The sequence below is a fragment of the Brachionichthys hirsutus genome, chromosome 8, assembly GCF_040956055.1.
Source record: "Brachionichthys hirsutus isolate HB-005 chromosome 8, CSIRO-AGI_Bhir_v1, whole genome shotgun sequence".
Taxonomy (NCBI): domain Eukaryota; kingdom Metazoa; phylum Chordata; class Actinopteri; order Lophiiformes; family Brachionichthyidae; genus Brachionichthys; species Brachionichthys hirsutus.
In genome coordinates, this window is record NC_090904.1 from 6,714,166 (window position 1) to 6,739,633 (window position 25,468).

General features: G+C 43.3%; 1 protein-coding gene across 1 annotated transcript; it reads right to left on the minus strand.

The window, feature by feature from the left end:
- LOC137898818 (SLIT-ROBO Rho GTPase-activating protein 3-like) lies at positions 1–25,088 on the minus strand. The gene is made up of 22 exons (XM_068742869.1): positions 25,022–25,088; positions 19,273–19,468; positions 16,750–16,912; positions 15,062–15,124; positions 11,802–11,993; positions 11,290–11,418; positions 10,985–11,206; positions 10,740–10,841; positions 8,728–8,925; positions 8,557–8,641; positions 7,350–7,377; positions 6,816–6,918; positions 5,691–5,751; positions 5,449–5,526; positions 4,969–5,103; positions 4,765–4,870; positions 4,469–4,696; positions 3,940–4,010; positions 3,667–3,847; positions 3,020–3,166; positions 2,495–2,810; positions 1–2,083 (listed from the first exon to the last, which is right to left on the minus strand). The coding sequence occupies exons 1-22, from the start codon at positions 25,086–25,088 to the stop codon at positions 1,613–1,615; spliced, it is 3,342 nt and encodes a 1,113-aa protein (XP_068598970.1). The 3' UTR covers positions 1–1,612.
- Positions 25,089–25,468: the final 380 nt, after the last annotated feature.

Consider the following 25,468-nt stretch of genomic DNA (forward strand, 5'->3'; position numbering starts at 1 on the left):
TTTGTGAGGTTTCACTAATTTATTGTTTTGTTAACATTTGTGCAAGGATAAGAGTTACAAAAATCTACAGACTGGACACGATAATATATCCTGTTCCTATCATACAATGTTATTTATACAGGCATCCTCTAGCAGTATGTAATGCATGTATTCAGTTCACCGTACCTTTATTATGCTTTAAAGATGCACGGATCATGATTATAGACGAGAAAAACCACCAACAGTAAACAAGTTCATCTTAACACCCACACGGCCTGAGCCGAGCACGTGTGAGCTAACCATTATGTCAGGTTCACCGATTCTAATCAGCTACAAGTTTCTAATATGCCGTCAAAATGAAAGCGCAGAACCTTCTCCAGCGGCGGTTGTTCCCTGCCACGTTCATCGGTGCATTAGTCACTTGAATTATAGAACATTTGACTTTATTGATGACTATGGGACTATTCTAGGAAGATTGTTGATTTGGATCTTCTCGGTAGTGGTTGCATTTCATTTTCTGAATTGAGAAGTACCGGTATGTATGTACATTATGGAACAGCCAGTTTTGACGTGCAACAAAGCTGTCGTGGTCCATTGGTGAGAAAATGCATGGAGTTTCAGGCTGCTGCTGATTGTGCGACTGTGCTTCTGTCAGTTAGCTTTGCCAAACCCATCTTATTGGTCCAGCGGTGCCACCACCACCATCGTCCTAAAATCAGACTTTGTTTCTACTAGCAGAGATATAATTACCTTTCCTAGTAGCCACTAAAAGAACTCTAAATGAATGTAACTCTACCCTGGCTTTCCATACATGGGTTTCCTATAGCGAGCAATAAGATAGGATGTTTGACTTTTGCAAGAGCATTCCTTTAACAACTGTAATTTCCTAATCCATCAAATGTCTCTTATGGCATTGTGGGATTGCAGGCACTGAAGATTTTTACATATTTGCCAGACACACTACAAACTGTATCGTTGAGGCATTTCAGGGCAGGCCAGTACAATGTCAGATAGTTAATTATGTGCACTCCTTTGAGAATTTAATAGAGACCTTTCCGCCGCATTCATGGAGATTGCCTGCAGCAGGAACATGTACAGTTTGGTGGTATCAAGTTAAGTGGCGCTTTTTCCAATTTGGCAGTTCTCAAAGGAAACTTCTCTGTCGATAAAAAACGGTTTCCACGGAGTTCAAGTTTGTAACGACTACATAAACCAGAGAGACTGGGGGTGTTTACATAATTAGTGGTGAAATATTCCCTTAAGTGCTGCCTCATAATGGAACATAAAACAAGATACACAGAGCTCACAGCATTTCTGTGACCTAACAATGTGCTATGAGATGTTCCATTGTGAGATATCAGCAAACAGAAGTATCTTCCAGTGCACTTTTACACAGAATGGGTATTCACAGAACTCTACAAACCTTTTTCTCCTATTTCTGTGTCATTTTTTTTAAATATAGTATATGAATTTGTACATCAACAACTCTGTCAGAACCCAGCAGTAGCCATCCTGCACTTCACAAGATTAGTGGTTTATATTAATCATACAGTCCTTGTGACAGCGTGAGGGCACTCACAATCATTGTGTATCACTAATGTTCTTCAACCACTTGAGTCGTGCCTAACTGGAGCTACATGTTACCTTGTTTGTCTGAGGATGACGAGGAGGTGGAAGGTGATGGGGATGGAGGTTTGGAAAAGACTCTGTCTGTGGGTGTGATGCTGGGGCTGCCGAAACCAGAGGAGCTAGAGCTGCTAGAGCGGTGCGGCCCCTGGCTCTGCCCAACCAGAGGTGCGGGAGCAGGTCGGATGGGTCTGGCAGGTGGGGGCCTCAGCGGCGCACTTGGCCTTCGTGCCGACAGCGCAGGTTTGAAAGTGGTCATGGTCTCAGAGGAGGAGCTGCTGCTTGTACGTCGCATGGCTGCGTCCGGATCCCTGATCAGCATCGTGTGCAGAGGACTGCCGGGCACATCCTGGGCTCCGTCGGGGTGTTTGAGGGGCTCCAACGTGTCCAAAACAACATCAGGGGCATGTTTGGCTACATTCTGTCGCTCCAGCTCTCGCAACTCATGGAGAGCTGTGTTCATGGTTTTCTCTATATCCTGACAAACACGAACAAAGAGAATATTTTAACACTTAGAAGCTCAAACATTCAGGCAAGGGTAAACTAAAATTTCAAACTTCAATTTAAAACTGGGTATTTTTCCTCCACTCTGTGATTTGGTTATTACAAACGGCTGATAAGTAGAATATTCATTCAACATCTTGATGACAAAACAACTGTAATCGTCTCGTCTTCAGCCGTTTATCCGCCTTGCGGGTCACGGGTTCTGCTGCAGCCTATCCCAGCTCACTACGAGTGAGACGCAGGGTACACCCCCGGATGAGACGCCATCTTATCGCAAGAAGATAAATTGCATGTTTTTGGAGGTGGGAGGAAACTGGAGAACCCGGAGAAAACCCAAGCGGACACGGGGAGAACATATACCGGTAAACTAAGTATAGACACTCACCTCAGCGAGCGCTTCAGCCTCGAGGGCTTTGTGATCTCCTAAACTTGCATGTCGAGTGCCGCTGGGTGAAGACCGTTGAACGTGGCTATTGACAAAGGTCTTTCTGTCTGGGTGGTTGACAGAGCCAGCACCGCCAAAAGTGTTGAGACGCCTTTTCTCTGGACTGTCTGAAGGGCCCTTGCCGAGGGCTACTTTGCGTGGGCTGCAGGGCCTGGGCATTACCCTGGGGGGCTGTTCTGCAGCTCGGCTGGGGCTGTGACTGTCGGCGCCATTCCTGCGGCGTGGAATGGCAGCTCCATCTGACCGCACCCTCAACCTAATAGAGATCACAGTTTCAGACTTTTACTGCTCTGCATTAGTCTACTAAGTGCACTTGCTTGGGACTTTGAATGCGCACATTGAAGGTTTTGCTCAGAATAAAGCTACGACTAATCGTTACAAGTCAAGTACCATATGTAGCGTGTGCATTGATCATAATCTCTAACTACATATAGCATATTGCCCATGAAGATTAAGCATTCCCACCTGCCAAAGGCCGCTCCAAAGCGGCGCTCAGGTGTGTGGTCAGAAGCAGATAGGTGACTGTTTCTCAATAAGGCTCTTTCATCGTGGTGTGGCCCACTGCTGGCAGAAGCGTCAGTCTTCTGGACGCTATCCGAGAAAGCATCATCCCTAATACAAACAGACAGAAGAGAAAAGACCCATGTCAACACTGTTTTATTAGTTTGAGAGATCTATAGTTATAAAACTTGAAACTCTTGAAATGGACACAAGAATCCTGATCAATTACAGAAAAGCCCTCAGCTTCATCATATGTTCAAGATTAAAGGTTCAGCTGAAAAAATATTTTCCTGTTGCCTGTTGAGGATTTTTGTTTTTAATCACAACAGGATTTGTCAAGAAAACAAGAACAATGCACAGGGAAGCCGTGATCATTTACGCTGACTTTGAGGAAAGCTTTATAATGGCCGAGATTTTGAAAAATCAATGCAGTTTGTGAGGGTGGAATGAAAAAAAAACAAGTAATTTCATAGAATAAAGTAGATACACAAGGAGAAGGCCTAATGTAGCAGAAGCAAGATAATGGCTTCTTAGCGAGATCCCTTTCTGTGATGCTGTTTTAAACAACTCTTTGATAAAAACAGGAAACTTGTTTTATAAATCTTACTCACATGTCCTGCACCACAATGTACTGATGTGGAATCAGTCCGTCCACGCCATTGTGTCGACCCTCCCACCAGTCCTCAGAAGCTCGCAGGTAGAGCAGCAAAGACGCTCCCTTGTTGAAGGAAAGCTCTCTGGGAGTACGTCCCGTGTAATCAAACTTTGCTATGGCTTCAATCTGCTCTAACTCTGCAAACGCAAAGAATAAAAAGTCACAAAATGAGAAATGTGACTGCCTCAGCTCTAAAAAGTACAGCTATGGGCTTTGATTGGTGGCCCACCTTCATCGCTAGTGTTGGGTCCAGTACCGTCTACCTCATCAAGAGCTCCCGGCTCGCTGTGGGGGCTTTCACTGCATGAAGGCAAATGATGGCAAGGAGTCACAAAACAACAGACAGCCATTTATCTTCCACACCAAGGACTGACTGCCTTTGATTCTAGTTTCCTCGGTTGCTGAATTAAATCTTTCCTCAATTAAAAAATCTTCAAAAAAACCCCCATAATAATAATAAAATCTTACATAAAACAAAACCCAAATGAAATGTGAGATTCATAACAGAATGTTGCATCCAAATACTAAATTAAGTGTCACTGTAATCAATCAAAATGGAAACTGGTTTGTTGATTTCAGTTTTTTTTTTTTTAAACCTTTTTTAACGTAAAGAGATGTGCCAGTATTTAGTAGTAGAAAGTACCGGTACCGTATATTGTTTGAATATCAAAGTTAAAATGTTTATGTGTTTATGTGTAGGCCAAACATCTGCCAAAAATGCTGCAATACAAATATTACACACGTCGCCTTGCGCTTACCAGTACTCTTCTCCTCCAGCCATGCATTTTTCATACACGGGTCCCTCCAGCTCCTGCTGGGTCGGGAAGATGGCCTCATGGTGGACGATAATGGTCTTAATGACCTCATTCACATGCGCCTGGCAGGACACCGGGTCCTGGTCATCTGGCATTGGCATCAGAGTGGGACCGAAACAAATGGCCAGGTTGTAGGGGTCCATCATGTTCTCATCACTGTACTGAGAAAGGCTGCAACCACAGAAGCAATTAGTATCACCTCATAACAGTCAAATGACATTTGCTCCCACGGCACTTACTGATTCAGAAATGCGAACAGGTATCTCATGACAATGATCACCGGCTGCTGTAGGGACACAGCTATCCGCTGAAGGTGATGAGCTCTTTCTGCGTCCGAGTCAAGCTCTGAGATAAAAAGAAACATATATACACAAAGCGAGGAAGGAAACTATAGACTCATAAAAACATCCCATTCGACATGTGCTTTCCAGGAGTTGACTTACTAGTTGTTGAAATCAGGTCGATAAAAAACTCCTTGGGGAAAAGTGGGTTTTCCAGCCCCCTGAAGTAAAGCTTAAGAACGCCTGCAACTGAGTTGATGTCATGATCGGCCTGATCATCCACCAGTGGATCCTCCCCTATAAACAGACATTATGGTGCGTTTAATCCACTCTTTAATTATTCAGTACTATAAGTATTTGTGTAACCATTGCTAAGGCGATCGTTAAAGTATATCTCAAGTAGTGACGATAATAAAAACATTAAAAGTGCAGATATATTTGATCATGTATTACTGCCATAAGATGCTGATCTCATGTATTATGCATGTAAAATGGTTTGCATGTCCATTATCTGGTTGTATGCTATACAAGGGCTCTTTATTTTCACTTTAGAGGGCTGTGGGGGGAGAGTGCGGCTTTTGAGGTGCTAAAACACACTTCAAAATCAATCAGGAGAAGACGGCCAAGTGCACCAGGACTGACCTCTTTCAAATGCATTCTTAATGTCGTTGACTTCGACCTGGGAGCCTGGAACTCGAAAAATACCTTGCTGCTGCAGACCTGTGTGCACAAAGAACCATGCGTGTAAAAGGTACGGAACAAATACCAATATCTGTCCTGCTAACAGACAAACGGCAAAATAAATAAATAAATAGCCTCCTTGGTGGAGGTAATAATGTGGAGCCACAGAAAACGCTTTTTATCATGAGTTAACAGGAACATACCATACAGATTGATGTATCGGATGCAGCTCTCCACCACCACAGGTATAGTCTGCCCTGATTCCTAACAGACAGATTCAAATGAGCATCACTGGAAGCACAGAACTACATAGTACTAAAAACCGTCGTCATGCCAGGTGGGTGTTATCAGCAGACGTGCATAGAGGCAAATGAATTAACGTGACAGAGTTTAGGGAGTATTTGTTATTGATTCAATATTTGCATTAACTGAAGTGAAATGTACATATCAAAAATAAGCAGAACAAAGTTACTCTGCTGTCTGAGCAAACATGTGTTACTATGGCATTTTCACAGGGATGCCAAAAAGGAGACAGGCAAAAGAAAAAGAGGTTAGCGCACTAAACACCCTGCTAGAAAAAGGAGTACCTGACTTCTGGCACGGACATTCCGTCTTCCCCTGGACAGAGAGCAGGAAACAGAGGAAGAGCAACAACAACCAAACAAGTTAGTGGGAGAGACAGATTGTACGGAGGGAAAAAGAAGGAGTCTGCTCTGAGAGAATAGCCCAAGCGTCAGTTCCCTGTTGGAGGTGAGGCATGAAGACATGACTTGGAGGATGGAGGGGATTGGAGGAATGGTTCTAGGGATGAGGCTCAGAAAGGAGGCCTTTATTAGTTAAGTATTTATTCAGTTTGGCTGAAAACTAAAGGCTGAATTCTAGGGTTGGAATAAACATTCCAACCCTATTCTCCATGAAGTTGTTGGGTATTTCTGGGTTAACGGATTTGTTCTGTTAAATGTCAGCTGTTAGGCCATTATTATAGTGACAAAAGCCTGTTACAGCTCCCTAATGCCCAAAGTATGCATCTGCATAGACCAACATTGCTGGTGCATGGCAGGAATGTCTGGGGGGGGGGGGGGGTTGCGGCTTAAACTATTCAGTGCTTATGAAATCAAACCACCTCCACGAAAGGTTTGATTAGTTTTCACCTCACTCTGTCTCACCGAGAATACAAGACTGTCAAGACAAGGCAATCAGCAAGAGGAGAATCAGTGCACAAATGAGCCAACGCCGGGTAAAAGAGTGGGCCGAGGCAAGAGAACCGCCAAGAACTGCTAGCGAGACAGCTGAGCTCACAGAGAGAAAGAGCACAGGTGGGCTGATACCTGAATGAAGGCCTCCATATTGCCGTTAAACAGCTTACGGTTAAAAACGGAGCGAGGTCTAGACTTCCGTATTCTCTGGGGTTTAGGGGGAAGAGTGGGGGGCCTGGGGAGACGGTGGGGTGAATGGTTGGTACATTAACAATATGAGTAATAAGGAAAGTAGTATTACTATAGCTCACATTAATATTTTAATCATTTTTGGCAACATTTTCCCCCAAAATGTATTTGTTACCATGCTTCAACCTCTAATATCATAATTTCTAAAAGTGTAACATTTTAAGAATTTAAGAGACACAAATTCAGTACATAAACATGTAAAAGTCAAACCCTTCCAATCAATTTACAGTATTAAAATATCTCAATAGACTAACAAATTAGAAAGTGCAACTCTCAGTACCACCGTCTCTAATCAGGGTCAAACCCTTTTTCAATTAGTAACTAGAAAGAAGACTATTCCCAGAATGTGACCTCACCATGCCAGGTTCAGGGACAGGGGAAGCTTATTACACACTAATGCCTCACTGGACATCTTACCTTGTAGTTCCATATTCAGCCCTCTCCCCTAAAAGTGAGAACAACAGAGAAAGAGACACATTTAGTGTGGTAGTTATTCAATTACAGACATTAGCTGCAAGGTTGAGAGCTGGCCAACTGCAGAAGGCCGGCAGATGGAGGCAGAAAGGGCCGTGATGAGAAGACAGCCATCTATTCAACCAGGCTCAATGGGTAAGTGCCATGCATGTGTTTGGCTCAAAACCAGGTAGCAGTCATTCAGTGGTCGCCCTAGAAACGGGTGCAAGAGCCCCAAGAGGGGATAGCCCACATACATGTATCTCATTATACAGTATATATATATAGTGATGATTTCATGATATATGCAGTACAAATTCACACACAGAACTCATTGCACACGAACAAATTAAGGCCTCGCTTTGATAAGTCAATCACAAATGTGTGCTCGAGGATCATGTCATGCACAATCCTACTTTATGTCAAACATAAGTTACTCCAACCCTGATTCAGAAGTTTTCTGAAGTATAAACCCCATGAACAGAAATACAGTTACTGTATTCAGTGTTTAGGTTGAGGTTAGTTATGACAATTATGAATAAGAATGGGACAGAGATTAAAAAAAACAATTTCTTAATTTTCATATCCAGAATATATGTTCTACAGTAAACATTTCTATGTTATATGTTACAAAAGAAATGGCTATTTTCATCTTTGCCATCCAAAATCAAAGCTCCTTTTCATGAAAACAATGAATCAAATTCCCCCAAACACTCTGATATAAACACAAGAGTTACATCGTCAATTATGGGCTATATCCACAAGAGCCTGGAGAATGTTATGACAAAAAGACCTCTCTATAACCACAAGTAGATGCCTGCAAGCTGTTGAAGCAGCAACACATTGACATGGGAAAATAAACAACCCTATTAACACTTTAGGATGCACTAAATACTGTATATAAACAGACTTTCATGTGGTAGTCTTGAAGAAAAATGCGGATCCAAAGTTTGTTAATTTGTCAAGTTAAAGACAAATTCAGTATATAAAATACAAAACCCATGGAGGGAATGCATGATACTGTCGAACTGGATCTATCTGGTCCTTCTAATGATCATGTGTGATTTTTGATTGTTGAAGAAGCTATAATTGGCCGTTAACCCACTAAGTCCTAATGCAATGTGAAATACCACCACTTCCCACTCCACTCATGTGCAACACCAAGCCTCACCTTCTCCAAGAGTCTGCTTCAAAAGGTCATGCTTGGCCTGCAGCTTGACAATGAGATTGCTTCCATTCAAGTACTCTTTGTATTTCTGCACGTGAAACAGACGGGCGACAGGATTACTTCTACTGAGAAAGTGCTTTTAGCCTTTGTGCTCTTATCTGTCTGAGAACTCACAGTGAAGTAGAAGCCCTCCGTCTCCTGCTGATTGGATCGCCTTTTACTGACGCTTGCTTTGCTCATGTAGGAGTCCGAGGACGCTGATTTGACTGACTCCGTTGATTGGCTGTGCTGGAAGGACTCAGACACATCAAAGTCCTCCACGGTCAGCATGTCCTGAAGGGTCTGCATGGTGGCATCAAGCGTCTTCCTCACCTGACAGATACAGTGGACAAATACACCTGAGACTGTCTGTGGAATATGCAGCAGCAGCAATTACAATATACTAACAACAACAAAAATGTCATTTTTCTAACCTAATAATATACATAGCTAAAGTTTTCAGTGTCACATCCAAGGCGTTTTGAGTAAATTTGCCGTCACATGTATTGCTGGAGGGCATTTCCACACACACTGTGAATGACAGCCAGGAATGCAGTGTGAAGCTACATATTAGCAGCTACTCATTAATGACACTATGTCAGTGACGTGCAGTCAGGGGAGGCAGGTGAGGCACAGCCTCACCTGTCATCATATAAAATCATATAAAAATCATGTATTTGTATTATTAAAAATAATATAAAAATCATGTATTTGTATTATTAAAAATAATATAAAAATCATATAATATATAATATAACATCAGTGATATTATATTGTATATTTTATGTTTTTTTTATTTTTGATAATACAATTAGTGCGTCACGTGTTCTTGTGCTCAGCGGCATTAAAATACTGCAGAATGAGGCCACATGTAATACAGCCTACAGCCCATAGGAGACCAGTGAGTGATTCAGCGCACTCATCAGCTGATCCGCTCATTCGAGACGGGCTTGTAAACACGGAAGCGCTGGCTGTCTGGAACCCGTGTTTTCTACTTTTCCTGCCTTCTTTTCTCAACTTCTGAAGATGTCTGGACTCGGATGGGATATTGCGACATGAAGAATTTACCGAGAAGCCTCATCAAACACGAGCAGAACCGCGGCGCGCACGCCCCAGCCGTAAACATATGTTTAACAGTTATACTGTTGTGGACGGGTGCGAGGGGACCCCAGGGAACAGAGGACGGAGATGTCGCGATCGTGGACTTTATATTTTACTGATATGTCCATCAGGAAACACAATATCCTGGAGCCGCACACAGGATTGCGGGGTGGCTGGAGCCCAACAAAAATATCCATATAACAAAAAACACAGCCGAGAAAGAAAAACCAAAAAGCCAGCTCTAATAAAAACCGGTCACAAAAAAAAGGAAACGCTACGCATGACCCGGGCGCACGGATCAGCTGCGGTCGGCAAGGACGAGGCGAGACCCAGGGACGGGGACGGGGACGGGGAGCGGCAGAAAGACGTGCTGCACGTAGAGGCGAGAACCGAAGAATAGTCAGACCGGAAACAGCGGGCGGAGCAAGGCTTATGAGGGCTGGTGGCGATTTGGCTCAATCTGCCTCAGGTGCGCCCGGGGTGACCGCAGCCAATCCCCACGCCGCAGGTCCAGGAGCAAGAGGCAGAAACAGGTGTGCGTAATAAGGCACGTTAACGAGTGCAGCAACATGACCCTCACATAAACATCAGTTAAACGTTAACTGATCAACACACGCACCCACACACATTCAGCGCTGCACGCACACTGATACGCAGAGTTGAATAATTTCACGTCATATAATTTCATTAAATCTTTTGTAAATAAGCAGATTATGTGTGGTCTCCCCTTTTTGTCATAAACTGATGAGCCAGGTTTGTGACAATATGTAAAAAATGCTGGTACGAATTTTTAAACAAAACACGTTAAATGTTGCCAATCAAATGATGAATAAGCTGTAGGTTCATTTATTTGTAAATCTGACTGTGCCTCACCAGACATGAACCCCACCGCACGTCACTGCTCTATGCGTATCCATGTCTCTGAGGGTTAGCGTGGCCTACAAGTCTCTGCATCCTGTGTAGAGCCTTATAGTGGGCTTCTTTTATTTTGAGATGAAATGCCGACATTCTCTTGCGTCTCCCGCGAGACTCGTCTGCGCTCTCACCTCTTCATTTTCAATCTTCAGCGTGGCGAGGCGAGACTGCAGCTGGTGATGGCGCATCAGGAGCTCTGTCTGGACAGGCTGCTGTGCACTCACCTGACACACCTGGAGTTTAAGACAATGAACACTTCAAGAGGATTTTACATGGAGCAGGAGAGCAGAAACAAACACTGTGCACTGACAAATTAGACACATACACACACACACACACAGACACACACTTACAGCCCTGCCCTCTTGTGACTCACCTCGTCTCCCATGTGGGGTTGATAGTCAAAGCACGTCGGAGGACAGAAGATCTGGCTGTGCATGTCCATACATCTCAGCTTGTCTCCTCTGACATCCATGGTATCTACCGCTCCCTCAAGCAAGTCCAGACCCTCGTGACGAGAAGTCTCCAGACTGTACTCTGCAGACAGGTAGGTTCTCAAGGTGCGCGCCAGGCTTGCATGGTAACCCAAATCACAGCACTGGGGGACAAGAGGCAAAACATAATAATCATGAACAAATGAAGGCCTCGCACATTTTACAGGGGGCACTGAGAATAACTTACATCTATCATGTCCGAGACGTCATGGATGTAGTATTTGGATACCAAGGCATTGGCAGCAGCCAGATTGAGAAGATAGTCATTGCGGGCCTTTGTGCACTTCAGTTTGTTTTCAGAGTACTTGGCTTGTCTCTAGGGATAAAGAGGAGATTGGTCACATTCTCAAAGAATGCCGATCACACAGCTGCAACTGACCTGTCAATGCAGAGATGGCCTCGTTGTAGCTTTAACTACATTTTACTGAGTCTTTAGGTCAAATGGTAGCTTTACCAGACGGATTCAAGAAGACATTACAAACTGACTTGCTACACTTCAGTGAGGATACGACACTTGTAATTCAGGTTTACACGACCAATGCGTCTACGCGTTGCATAGACCAGTTAATTGGCACATTATTTATTTATTTGTTTAAATGTGGCTAGTGCAATGTGGCACGGGTTGTGGAGTTGTTTTGTTTGCTTATTTAGGTCATTGCCTGAAATAAATAAATAAATAAAAAATAACACCTGACAGACCTTCTCCTTCATTTTCTCCATCTTCTTGACAGAGCTCCTTCGATGTGAACGTTCATCATGTCCGTACCGCAGAAGACCGGAACTAAGGTCATTGGCCTTGCCAATGTGCTTCTCCTCCTGTTTCTCTGCTTCCCTTAACTTGTTCTCAGCACTGAGGCTCTCAGTATGGTACATGTGGTACGTCTTCATCACCTGCAAAGACATGCATCTTTTGTGAAATGCTACTCATTGGCAAGGCCATCATGTGTTCAAGTTAGTAAGTACAAAAAAGTGATGCAAATATAAGGAGATAAATGTGGATGCCATGGTGCAATATAATCCTAATAGCTGATACATTTTCCTTTAATGCTTGTGGGATATGAAACAAAACTCTTACAGCCAGAATAGAAATTGCCAAAGCCAATGAGCAAAGCCTTGACAAAACACGCCATGGGGGCAGGGCTAGAAGGTTGGCTGGGCTTTTCTTTTACAAAACAATCAAGTTCCAAGGATAGATCCCAAAATGCCAAAATGCAATGCACAATGTTTTATTCTATGTATCGATGTACTAGCATACTGGTTGGTGGCCCTTTTGTACATTTTCCACAGTATATTTTTTGACCAGACAGTTAGGTTCTCTTTTATGCTTGTTTTTCAGAGATAATCAGGTTTTTTTCATATTCATTTCAGTTCATTTCAGAATCAGAATCAGAATCAGAAGTAGTTCATTGCCATTGTCAATGAGGGTTCACAGACTATAGGAATTTTTCTCGGTGAGAAAAACCACCTCATCTTTTCTTCTAACGTAGATGTAATGGAAACAAATTTGACCACTCGATTGCTCTCCCTCCAGTGAAAATGAAAACACGAAACTCTTTGTCTATTACTTCCCAAATTTGGAATGCATCTGGCAGTCAACAAACGTTAACGGATGCCAAATCACCAAATGCCTAAGCACAATTTATCAAAGTCCCATTGTCACAGGCCGAAACATAAACCAAGGCAGATCAAATTACAGCAAAAAAATAGACCTCATTTTACCAAAATAATTAATTTGGCTGATAATTTAATTTTGTTTCCATAAACTGGCTCAAAGCTGGACAAAAGGAGGGGAAGCACATATGAGCTGTGACTAAAACTATGCTTATGTTATGTAATTGAAAGCAAATCCAAATGAAACAAAAGCATACAGGAAGCAGACTGGCTGACTGCCACCACTTTAACAGTCTTGACAGGAGACCAGGTGAGGTGAATCATTTTCAAAACCCTCCTCCACCAATCAGGTGCTTGAAAGGAGAGTATCACACGTTGGTGCTTTGCCCTTATTCTCCACGCTATCAAATAGACGGCCCATTTACTTGTGCAGGTCAGTACATTTATAAAGCGACTTAAAAAAATAGACAATAAATGTCTTCCATTATCAAGTGTGCATTCCTCAGGAACTCGTGCAACCCTGGAATTCTGAAACGTAATTACCCCCACAGAGAGGAGGGAGTGCAGTTTACTCATGCTGCTGGGCTGGAGGTGTGCCGGGTGTGTCTGTCTCATACTTGTAAATTCTCTTCACCACAGCATTGTAATGGGTAAATAAGACCCTAGCAATGCTTGTCAGAACAGCTCTGTCCAGTGTATTTTACTGTAACCAGGGTAAAATACTCTAAATACAATCTACACCCACCAAATACAATCTGCACTCCCACCAGTCGGTTTACTTGGAGGGGCTTTGAACAGATTTGTGTACATGATGCTGAAGAGATCACATGTAAACGTTTAACAAGTGACTCGAAATCCACAGTGCACATATGCTCCTCCATCCCTCACTCTCAAGTTCCGGTCTCCTAGCAACCCTGCCTGAAAGCAACATGCAAAAGACGGTGAGATCGATCCGTAGGGGAGGAAGGCGGCTAAAGTGTGACAGTGAGCAACCTTCCCAGCTCTCTGCGAAACATGAAACTACGCGGTTTCAACAAAATGGCAGCAGAAAATCGAAGGGAAAAAAGAGCAGCAGGATCAGAAAGATAAATCAATACTTGGTTGTATATTTAAGTCACACATGATCCTTGACACAAATTCCAAGTGTACCTGTAAGTGTATGACTTTCATTTGAGCAGGACAATTTAAGTACTTAGAAATACTGCATATTTCTTATGTGTGGAAATTGCAGGCATTTAATAATGCATGAATAAGAGGCAGGGAAAAAATCTATACGAGTAGAGTGCTGTCTACTTTTACATGTAACAATAGTTCTTTCGCAGGCTATATTGTGTAAGAAGAAGCTGCATTTTCCCAACCAGCCTTTTAAAAGGAGTGTGAGTTGCATTCCATGCTCACGGACATATTGCAGCACAAATTAAACATAAATGTTACAGAACTGGTCGTACAGTAGCTCAAGTCAACGCCATAGCGACGCAGCAGTGGCAGGATTCCCACCTCATTCCTGCTCCTTTAAAAATGGAACCTAAATAGATTGCCAGGTAATGTTCTGGTAATTTTCCTCTAATGAGCTGGCGACTCATCCAGGGTGTACCCAGCCTCTTGTCTTTAGCCAGCTGGGATAGGCTGCAGCGTAACCCATGACCCAAATTTTGACCATGACCTAGCCAGTTCACTTTTAAGCCACTTCAAAATAGCTCAGTATAAATGATCTTAAATGATCTCAATCAGCGCGTTTACTTTATGCTGACGTTTAATCGCTGCATTGTAAATCACAACAACTGTTGAATAATAGCAGAGCAACAACCACCCGGAAGGACCGCCCCTCTGGTGCGTTTACTGCTGCAAGCAGCAGATAATATTACCGCATGGCCATCAGCTAAATGAACAAGCATCAGCACTACGTCACGTGTCCACGTCTGTCCCCAGATGGGGTGTCCCAGTGATCTGCATGCACAATACCACATACAGCAACAGTCTGAGTCCTAACTGTGTGCATATATAAATATAAAATATTACAGCAGCTCATGTTTGCTGTAAGAACGGTGTAGCACTGCAGCACAGACCGCTGAGTCGGCTTGAAGCACAAGCCAGGGGCAAGAACACTCTCCCCTTCAAACTTGTGCAAGGGAGAATGCAAATTGTCTCCTTTCACAACCGTGCACTGCTGATAAGGCATATCTGCCATATGTAATGTCGGGCCAGCTGCTGCACGGGTTACAGGTTCAGGTCTTGTAATGCAAAATGAGATTAGGATTGATAGGACAGAGGCGACTAACGTAGGGAAGAGGCAAAAAAAAACAAAAAACAGGGTGGTACAGACAGAAAAGTCTGATTGGTACACTCACTGTGTATAGCTCGTTGGTGACTTTCACCAACTCCTCGTGCATTTGCACTCCAATGTCTTTGCTCTGTAAAAGAGACAAGCAGTGGATTACACCAATGACTCATTTAAAAGGACAAAAGAAGGCAGGTATCAAAACATGGGTGGGAAACTTGCAGCCCGTGTGCCAGTTGGATTTTGTTTGTGAGGTGCTGAAACGCCGTCACTGCTCTGCACCAGTTTAGATCTAAAAAAAATGCTCTAGGTGCGCATTACACACAAAAGTAGGACAGTGTGGCGATTTCCCCAGGAGCTGCGTCACTGATTCAACTCAGTTATGAGGCCCAGAGCCTGAATTTGTCTCATGACTGTAGGAGGAGGAATGCAACCACTGAAGAGTGACTGGAAATCCTGTTGAGGGAATATGTGAAGAAACTTGGGCCCAGTAAATCCAGTTGTTTTTTTATTCACCTCTCAGGGATCACTTGTCACAGCAGCAACCTCTGCGTTTTCCGTGACACAAATCAAATTATAGAACTTTCAGTAGGTTTAACTTTGACTTAACAAGCAACCAGGGTGAGCTAATTCCCTCGGCTGAATGTGTAATTCATTAGCTGTGAGACTGCAATGCAGCTGAACAGGATGCCACGGCATAACAGGATTATTGTGTCGCAGAACTTTATGACAATTTCTGCCATTTCGAGCAGAGGGAATGTTTCTGCTGTACTTATTATCTTTGCGCTGGCCGCAAGCCACCCCGTTCTTATCAAGTCTTCCATCACGACAGGTCAGAGTCCCTTTGAGGGCATAAATTACAGCCGAGTCCAGCCGCTGTCAGACGGTACGGACCTAAGATCCCGAGGGCAGATTGTTCATCACCGGCTCTGGAATATTTCTACTCTCACAAGCGCCATCCATCAAGCACAGGCCTTCAGAGATGTGAACGTTTAAACAGGAACAAGCGTGTCACCCAGATTTGTGATGATAATGATGATGATGTTTGATTGGGAATGAAATAAATAATCAATAACCAAATCAGATGATGCTCATTCTATTGTGCTTACTTTTACTACTACTTACTACTATACTATTGGAAAAATAAAAGACAGATGATGATGATGGCATTCAAAGTGTCATTATAAATATTAGTTTAGAATAGAAGCAGCTGATGTTAATATAAAATCAAATGGAATAAGTTGAGTAATTTTCTGTACCGGTATTCTAAACTGTAATAGAATTATGACCAGAGAAGGACGTTTTACTATTTTGAACCATTTGGACAAAGCCTAGTCAGTCTGAAGGGTGAGAGATTCAACTCGAAAAGCAATCAGAGAGCACAAACCTCCGCCAAGCAGCTCATTCGTAAATGATCTCCGCCTTGGCGGAGGTAATTAGGAAGGTTTTTCACTTTTAATTATACTACAGATTTACAGCCATGTATATAACTGGATCTCCTAAAAGGCAGCGGTCTTCAAATCTAAGGGAGCTGAAACCTCATTCCATTAGTGGGAATAGTTAACTGGGAATTATCCTTATGACACAATGAGATTTTTGAATCTGGACACGTGATCTGCTCCTGCATGACATCCATTCGCCTGATGACTAATGGCCATGCCTCCAGCTGTGGGCATCAGTCATGCCTTTTGATCAGGTCTGTGTGCGTTAGTAATGGTCAGGCTCCTATGCTCTCATTCATTCAATTGCAGTGCTGACCTTTTTGAAAAGTCTGATGACATCCTCGCCCACGTGTGCCAGCCGGACAATGACGTTGTTGTTGTAGATGTCACTGAGAGTGGCGTGATCTCTGCTCTCCCGCCTGGTCTGCTCCAAGACCAAATACCAGCAGTTCACGGTGGACACGAGATTCTGGTCCTTTCTGGATCAGATAAGGAAAGACAGGGTTGACGGTGGATGGTACTGATCCATTTTGCTATCTGAGACTGGAGCTAAAAATGCAGCTGCCATTTTTTTTTGACTCAAACATCAGTTTTGAAGCTCACATTTAAAAATAAATAAAAAAAGAAGCAGCCTTGTCTTGTTTTCTGTCAACTGCCTCAAAGGGTTTATCATCTTTATCCTGGAAGACATTTTTTTTCATCTACCTTTTGAAGTGAAGCTCATTCTGACCCACAGTTGAAGCCAACTTCTGCACTTTTAATAAAGAGCAGAGATCAACCCCCCCCCACCCCACCCCCCGATATAGAGCCCTTTAATCATCCAAAACAATGCTGAAAATGACTTAACACAACCGTTGAGCTGCACAAGCTCAAAGGTTGAAACACATCGAGTAGTTACTCATTACTCAGCTCTGTTCCAAGTCTGAATGTTATGTGTAATTTAAGTATTTTTATGATCTCTACTGTTCATGCATGATAATGCTTAGTACTGACTATAATCTATGGCTATCAAACTGCTTGTAATTAACCCCAAACGTATCACATTTGATACACATGGCATTTTGGGATTTTGAGACTTCTACTTCAGAAGTAAAAAAAATATATTTTCCAAATATTTGAGTGTTATGAGGATTACTTCATGGTGCGGGCTTTAAAGGGTTAAATAATGTTCAAAAACTTAGGCAAACTTAGTTGATAGAACAGAGCAGCAGCCTGGAAAGTTCTGTCTTGGCAGGTACAAGAGTTGCACTTGTGTTCTAAAGGTAATCCAGTGTGAGTTCTGGGCATCAGCATCTCCTTTCATCCTTTAACACTTTGATACTAATGCATGAACAAGCTGTCCCTATTGGCTCGCCTTTCAAGCAGAGCTGCCGTTTGATCCCTCACACGGACAGTCAGAGACTTGCCTGTAAATCTTGTGCTGTTGCGGCTCTCGAATAAGGATGAGACTTAAGTATTCAGCATACAAAATACTGGATGTAAAAAAAAAAAAAGGGAATACAACAGGAGCTTTTCTACCTGACACTGATTCACATCAAGGTCTCTGAATCATTAAGTAAATCGCACCACCCGGCAGACCCGGCATGATCTGACAATAAAAACAACGCGTCCATTAAGGATGGTGAAACATTATGGATATAAATTGCCTTTTCAAAAGAAGAATGCAATCGTGTTCTTTTATGAGCACATTTTCACTTCACCCAGTCTGTCAGATAAGCTTCTGAAATATCTATTGGCCTTTGTTAAATCTGACATCAGAAATGGAAGTCTGAGCGGGTAATGGGGGAGTAAGAAGGAATCTAACAATCCATTGGATGACTGTGTGGGATTGCTAATGATATAAACTCAGTCCTTCCATTGTAGTCTGTGAATCTCGGCTTTCACAGAGACTCGATGATGACCATTCAATGTGACGGGGGGGATCTGGGACAGTAGGGTGCAGTGGGAAGTCATGCAATGTGTCTATTGCAGAGGTCTCCCTCTGAGAGAACGCTCCATTTGTCAATGTCCCAGTGACGAGAGCTCTCCGCCACGATTACGCTTCATGTCCAGTTGGCTGGAGACTGAAAGAGAGATGGAAAGACCACTCTTGAATAAACCAGCGAGTTTGTTGCACATGACTGACTCAGCAAGGTCACATGAACGAGTGTGCAGCGACTTCTGGAGTTTACTGCCAAAGCTATATATATATATATATATATAAAGGAGTAGGCTTCACTGATTTATTCATCAACATTTAATAAGTCTTATACCTTATATTAAAAAAAAGTTATGTATTACATGCACATTTCTGAGAATTATTTTCATCACTGATTCAAAGAAGACCCAGGCTTCACATGCAGTGAGAAATAGTTTCAGCAGTCACGGTGCGCACAAGACTCAACATGCTGCCGGGTATGTTTGTTTCATGACCACAGAGCTCCCTGACACAAACGTTTAAAACAGTTCCAGCCAATTTCCTCAGACTCCTACACACTTATGAGTACTTACATTGCAGTCCAGCATGACGGTTTTCAGTGAATGGGAATTAAATGACATCCACATATAAAAGCAGGGGAGGTGGTGGTTGGGGGGGGGGGGGGGGTCTGACCTAGTTGGGAGAAGCACAGAAGCCTGAGGCCACAAGCTTCCTTCGTCTTGGCTTAGTTTCAGGTCATTTCTTCTGCTTTCATCCCTCCTTTCCTCTCTGTTGCTTAGCCCACCTCTGTCTTCCTCACCCTCTTTTTCCACATTTCTGCACTAACGCCATCGGAATGAATATCTAACTGTAATTTATCAGTCAGGAAAATTTTGTGCAGACGTTACGCTGCTTAGCATGCAGACAGTGGGGGAGACTCACTTTAAGTGCTGGTGCTCTCTGGAGGTGCGGATCTTGGCAGCGTAGCGCTCGGCCAGTTTGTCCAGGCCTCTGGAGTACTCAAGCTGGAGCTCGGCCTTCCGACGGAAGAATTCCTGCAGGTCCTGCAGCAGCTGGAGTCGAGACTCAGACTGCTGCTCCAGACATCGGAACTGCTCCACCAGCTGGTTACGTATCTCTGCACGACACACACAAAAAAAGAGAAAAAGGCGAGAGCACCTTAGTGTTAATAGTGCCTCTCTGGAATAATGTAGTGAACCTATAAGCCTCACCAGTGGACACTTTAAGTGAGGTCAAGAGTAAACACGAATAAAATGTAAAAAATAATAAAAATAAAAACTGGTTATCAGTGTGTTTCTGTCTGCTCTGTACGTGTGTGTGTGTGTGTAATGTGGGGGTGTCTAAATGCTGGGGTAGTACATGTGAATATTAGATGTATGTAGAATAGAAAACTATAAAATAGGTCTGCTTCTCAAAGTGCAATGTGCTGAGCAAGCCTTCAGAGAAGTTCAGTCTTGATGAAACCAATTACCGACATTCTTTTGATTATAAGACGGTCTTCTGCCAATGCAGTTTGGAAACACTCTGCTTTTGTTCAAGTGGCAGAATGAGAGAAAAGAAATACGCAATAAGTTTAGAATTTCAGTCTTGGAAATATGGTTGATGAAGATTGATGTTATTAACAGATATTTTTCATTCGATTCTCGACATTGAAATAAAGAATTATAATGCAAATTTGCAGAAAATACCATATCGTATTGGGGGAAAACGCAGCATTCCCCATTTGCAGCAGGCAATGCATGCTGTATGTTAAAAGTCAACAAGCATTCATGCATTGTCTTGAAAGAGTTGCGTTCAGTGCTGCCCACCGGAATTCTTTATTCTACTTTATTCATCTGGGTTGTTCAAAATGACCAGGAATAAATCGCCAGTCTGCCTCTCAGCAGTCGGCCATACCGAAACAACACTGCAGTTTCAGGTGATAAAAATGTCCAGCGGGGCAATAACGTCCCCTTTAGAGTCTAACTTAACGGTGAAAACGAACACAAATAACACTTCACTTCCACTCTGCACTGTCAGTGCCACACTATACCATAAATCAGTAGATGCTGAATGTGTAGACAAACCTAAACAGAAGTATAACAAACAGTCTAACACAATAAATCATGTCAAACAGCATATGAAGCTGAATATTTATATCTCCATGAGGGCATTTAAAATGATGACATGTCCATAAACATCTGAAGCATCCATAAAAGTGAAGTTGCAAGCAAACACCTGACCTGCGACTGTTCACAAATACATTTGTACATACAAACATATTTGATTCGTTTTGACGGATCGCTTGTGCTGCATGAGAAGATTGGATAACAGAATCGAATAAAGCCATAAAGCCATAAGCTCATATTAATCATGTCAATTAACAAGGGTTTTACATGCCTGTCCTGCTAATCAAAGACCCCCCCCACACACACACACTCACCCAGCACATACAGGGAACAAACAAGGTGTCTGCAGAGAGAAGAGTAGCATGAGGGCCATTCGTCCGTCAGCGTGACGGTTGTGCGGTGAAAGAATATTTATGAATGGTAATGAAAACAAGCCCTTTTGTTCAACGCTAAATGCATGTGAGAGTGAAAATACGAATGAAAGAAGGAGAACAAGTCAGGCAGAGTGAACATGCTGTCCCCTCAATGCTTGGATCTACACCCCTCACGGTCCCCATAGCTGCCTCGTCGCCTGGTTACACGTTTCGTAATGCATCTCAATGAGAGCAGGCAACTTCTCTGCTGCTGCGGCCAGAGCAGTCAGTCTGCTCGGCACAGTCACCGAGGACAAGGGCGACTTTCTCACTCACAAACGCTCAGTAAAACAGCCAGCGGTGATTAACGAGGCCATAATCAAGCTCAGGCCATGCGATGCACTCGGCTGGGCTGAAAAGACCTCGAAGCACCATTTGTTAGCCCGTGTGACTTCTAACAGTTTGTAATTATTCATTGACAGCGTAAATGAGGGGGGCCACAATAAAGTGAGGCCATTTAAATGGATTTAATATGATTTAGCTGCATATTTAATCAGTCAGACACTAAAAAGACTCATAATATTTGCTTGTGCGCTCCCGGGAGTGTTATTTTTAGAACCTAAACTGTTACTAGGGAGTGTGCTATGCTGCACTGCCTTCAATGAATGATTCAGGCCTTTGCAGAGTAATGCATGATTACAAGCAGGCTAGAATTGGTTTGAGTGAATAATACACCAAGATGCAAGTCTTAAAAGCAAAACACAGACCCTGCTCCATGTTTGTATTCATGGCACAATAGTACTCATTTACTGTGTATGTCCTTGAATTAAATTCAGAACCATGTGATACACCAGCTTCTCTGTGTGCAAACTGTGTGTAGCCAAAATGATTGAAGTATCCAGAAGTGGATTTTTTATTCATAGGATGGTACCCAGCAAATAAGGTTATTTTTCCTGTGGTTAACATCCTGATTTGTTCTTTAACAAGCAGAGCATAAAGTAGTTGCTTGTCTTGCTAATAATATATTTTTGGGGGAAACTAGTGAAATTATTCAACATGACAGGTGTGAAAGGTTCTGGATGTCAGTTTGCATACATTTTCAGGTTAACTGGATACAGCTAATGCTGTAATAAAAAACAACAATCACTAAAACAACATTCCGGTCGTCGGCATCCTTCAGACACGTGCGACTGCTACCTGAAGGAAATGATCTGCCTGAGCTCAATCCAGGCGGCGTCGACCTTCTCAGTCACCCTGGCGTTTCAGCAGAGCGACGCTGCCGAGGCCGCAAGGCTGAATGTCTGGAAACACTTCTGCCTCACAAAGGTGAGGTGCAGTATCAGCCATTGTTGTTTAATGCTCTTTTTGGACTTCATTGAAATGTCTTACATCTTGTAAGAAAATTGTTCTATTGACACCTTTGCAGAGATATTTGGGTAAAAAAGAAAAGAAAAAATAATTTAATGAAATTAAACAAATGTTTAGTTTGATTCCCATTTTTATAGATATTGCAATTTAGCTTTTTGTATGGCAGCATTGTTCACTGTTGCTTTGCAGAGCTTTGAGATGAGGCTTTCATTCTGCTGCGACAGAGAGCGTGAAATATCTCATTGTGAAAAGTCTTCATCGCTGCAATAGCTTCCAAAAATGGCCTCACACAGCGATTGTAATGGCCAGAAGCCACCTCCAGGCTGTCTGCAGTTAGCCATGCGTGACTAGTGGCATGTGGCCTAACCCAGACCGACACGTTGACATAATCTGATGCAAATCAAGGCTGTGTTCTGTGAACGCTTGTCTACCAAATGCAGTAATGGCTGTGGTATGCCTTTAAAGTCTACTTGCTCGAGTTCTCATTTCTTCCTCTCCGGCTCTTCATACAAATATCTATGACAAGTAAAGCCATCGCTATTTATGAAACCCCGGGACGAGAAAATCCGAGACATAGGGAGCCAGATTCCAAGCAGTTTTCTTTTTATCACTGTCTGTCGAGTATGGCGACAGCGCAAACAACATTTCACTGTCGTAATTAAACGCTTATATTCCAAGACAGCGTCAGTCACTGAAGCCCAATTTTGAGACGTTAGTTTCTAAATAGTCCTGAAAATAAATGCTTTTTTGTTCCGTTATTTTCCATTGCTCTTCGTGACAGCAAATCTTACAAGGAGCAGTTTACAACGTACTGAACGAACAATCTGTGCGTGACCAAAGCAGCTCGGCTTCACAAATATCAAATGACATAAAGGCATGGCTTAAAGCTAGAAATACAAGTATAACGCATTACAAAGGGCATCGCCTCATTTTCAAGCCTCTTGCTTTCGGGATGAGTCAGAAGGTTGGACATTCATGAAGCCGATAAAATAATAGTTTCACCCAAAGCCTGCTCACAGAAACCAGCTTCAGTTACATATCAGGTAGACAAATCATGCATTAGTCACAAACCAAGGAAGATTCAAGATGCTCAAGTGATGACTCAGCATATCCTGTCAGAGGATTCAGTCATTAACCAATTGGGGATGACTTGTGACAATAATGCTAAACATTCACACGGGCCTGGAACACTTTGAGTACCGGCACATAGAGCCAGACACCAACAATAGTTGTTCAAAAGTGATGGAGGCCTCGCTGCTTGCTGACATGTGGCGCGTAGAAAGCTACCTCTAAACGCATTATGTTTGTTTCTGATTGAACTGCTGTGCTGTCGGGGGGGGGGGGGGGGCCTCAGCATTATTAGAGGCCAGTGTCAGTGTGAGAGTAAAGCCCCCACAGCCCTGAACTGATCTAAGCCCAGTTTGCAAATACGATTAAGATGTCAGCTTAAAAGCTTTTCCTGAAACTGAGACGAGAGACAGAGTCTGATGGCTCTCGCCCAGCCACAAAGCTGATGGAGAGACCAGAGAGAGATTGAAGGAGGGACAAAGCAAGAGAGGGATTGAAGGAGTCAAACAGATAAACTGACCGATGACGAGGGCGGCAGGCAGGAAATCAAACGCATCGCTGTCTCGTAAGACGTGTGACCATCCTCTCCCTTCCTGACACGCGGTGATGAGCTTTCGTAATAACATTTAATAACATTTGACTTTTATTTTGCATTTTATGACACACATATTATGTGCATATATGTACACGTAAGTTAATAATTCCATCTACACGGATATGGCATCCATTGGCATCACAGTTTCAGTGCACTTTAATGGGTTTAGCACGCAGCATATTGAAACGTATTTGTAGTGTCATTTAAAATAACACAATATATCAACACTTATTGTTTCATTTGTATTTTGTAGTATCAAAGAAAGATTTATCCATTTTTCAGTTATGGATAAATCCACAAAAATGCCAAATAATATTTCATGCTAATTAGATGTCAATTAACCAATGAATAGCCATCAAAATACGGTAAATAAAATTAAAATATGATTCCTGAGGCTATATGTAGCATAGAAAACCTCCTGCAGCAGCCAGTTGCAGCAAGTAGCTTGGCTGGCTTCTCTTGAGCTCGAAGAGAAAATTGGCAGCTCACTAATTGATTGATTGATTTTATTGATTATCAGGTCTGCAGGGTGAAAATAGAATAGAAAATAGAATCCACCTGCTTTATGTGCATCCTTCACAGAGTGCTGGGCTCTCTCTGGGTTCTCTATCCAGTCACATATTAAGACAATAAAACCCTTCCATGGTTCATCATTCACACAGACAGACAGCAAACATTTCTTATGAACTTTCTCAACTATTTGCTGTGTGATCTTGTCGACCCCCCCCCCCCCCCCTCACACTACACTTTTTCCTTTGGGTGTGAACAAATCCTCTCCATCGGATGCATCCGCTATGAGCATGCAGGCCTGCATGTCTGTCATTTGAAAGTTGAATTCGGGCATTCCCTTTTTGGGTGTGCAGCAGCACGACGGTCTCACGCACGGCATCCCATCAGGCTGCAACTATGCCCGGCTCGGCGCGTCACAATGCGCGGCTGTCATCTTCAGCGCTGAGGAACCGGCTCAGCCAAGTCAAAGCTCCACTATTGCACCACCGGATTCCAGGGATAACCTGATAGCAAATGCTCAGCGATAAGCGATGATTGTCACAGCCCCCCCCCACCCCCACCCCGCAGCACTGCAGCGTGAAAGCCGCGTAAAGCGCGCTGTGGTCAAATTACGCAAGAGTGTCCTCGCGTAGAGAACAACAACACGAGCAGGCCTGGACGTTACGCACCTTTTACTTGGGTCTCATACTCGCCAATAATCTCTTTGTCCTTCTTGACTTTGGCCTGAGATGACATGTTGGGGGGGGGGGGGGGGGTCCCCGGGCTGCGCTCAGCGTCTCTGTTTTGGAGCGACGCAGTCCTCGCCCTGTCTGCAGTCCTCTCCGGATACTTGAGCAACAATCAGATGCGAATCATCTCAACTTCGGAGATGGAACGCGCTTCAGGCTGCTGCGCTGCGTCGGCCTAGAAGTGCATGATGACCCCCCCGTCCCTGATCGCTCCTCCGGATCGCTAATCCTCAATGAATCGGAAAACGTGAGATACAACTATGGCAGCCTCTGCGATAATAGCCTCCGCCTGCAACTGTCCAGTTTGCCTCCTTTCTCCTTCTCTCTCTCTCTCTCTCTCTCTCTCTCTCTCTCTCTCTCTCTCTCTCTCTCTCTCTGCAAGTTCAG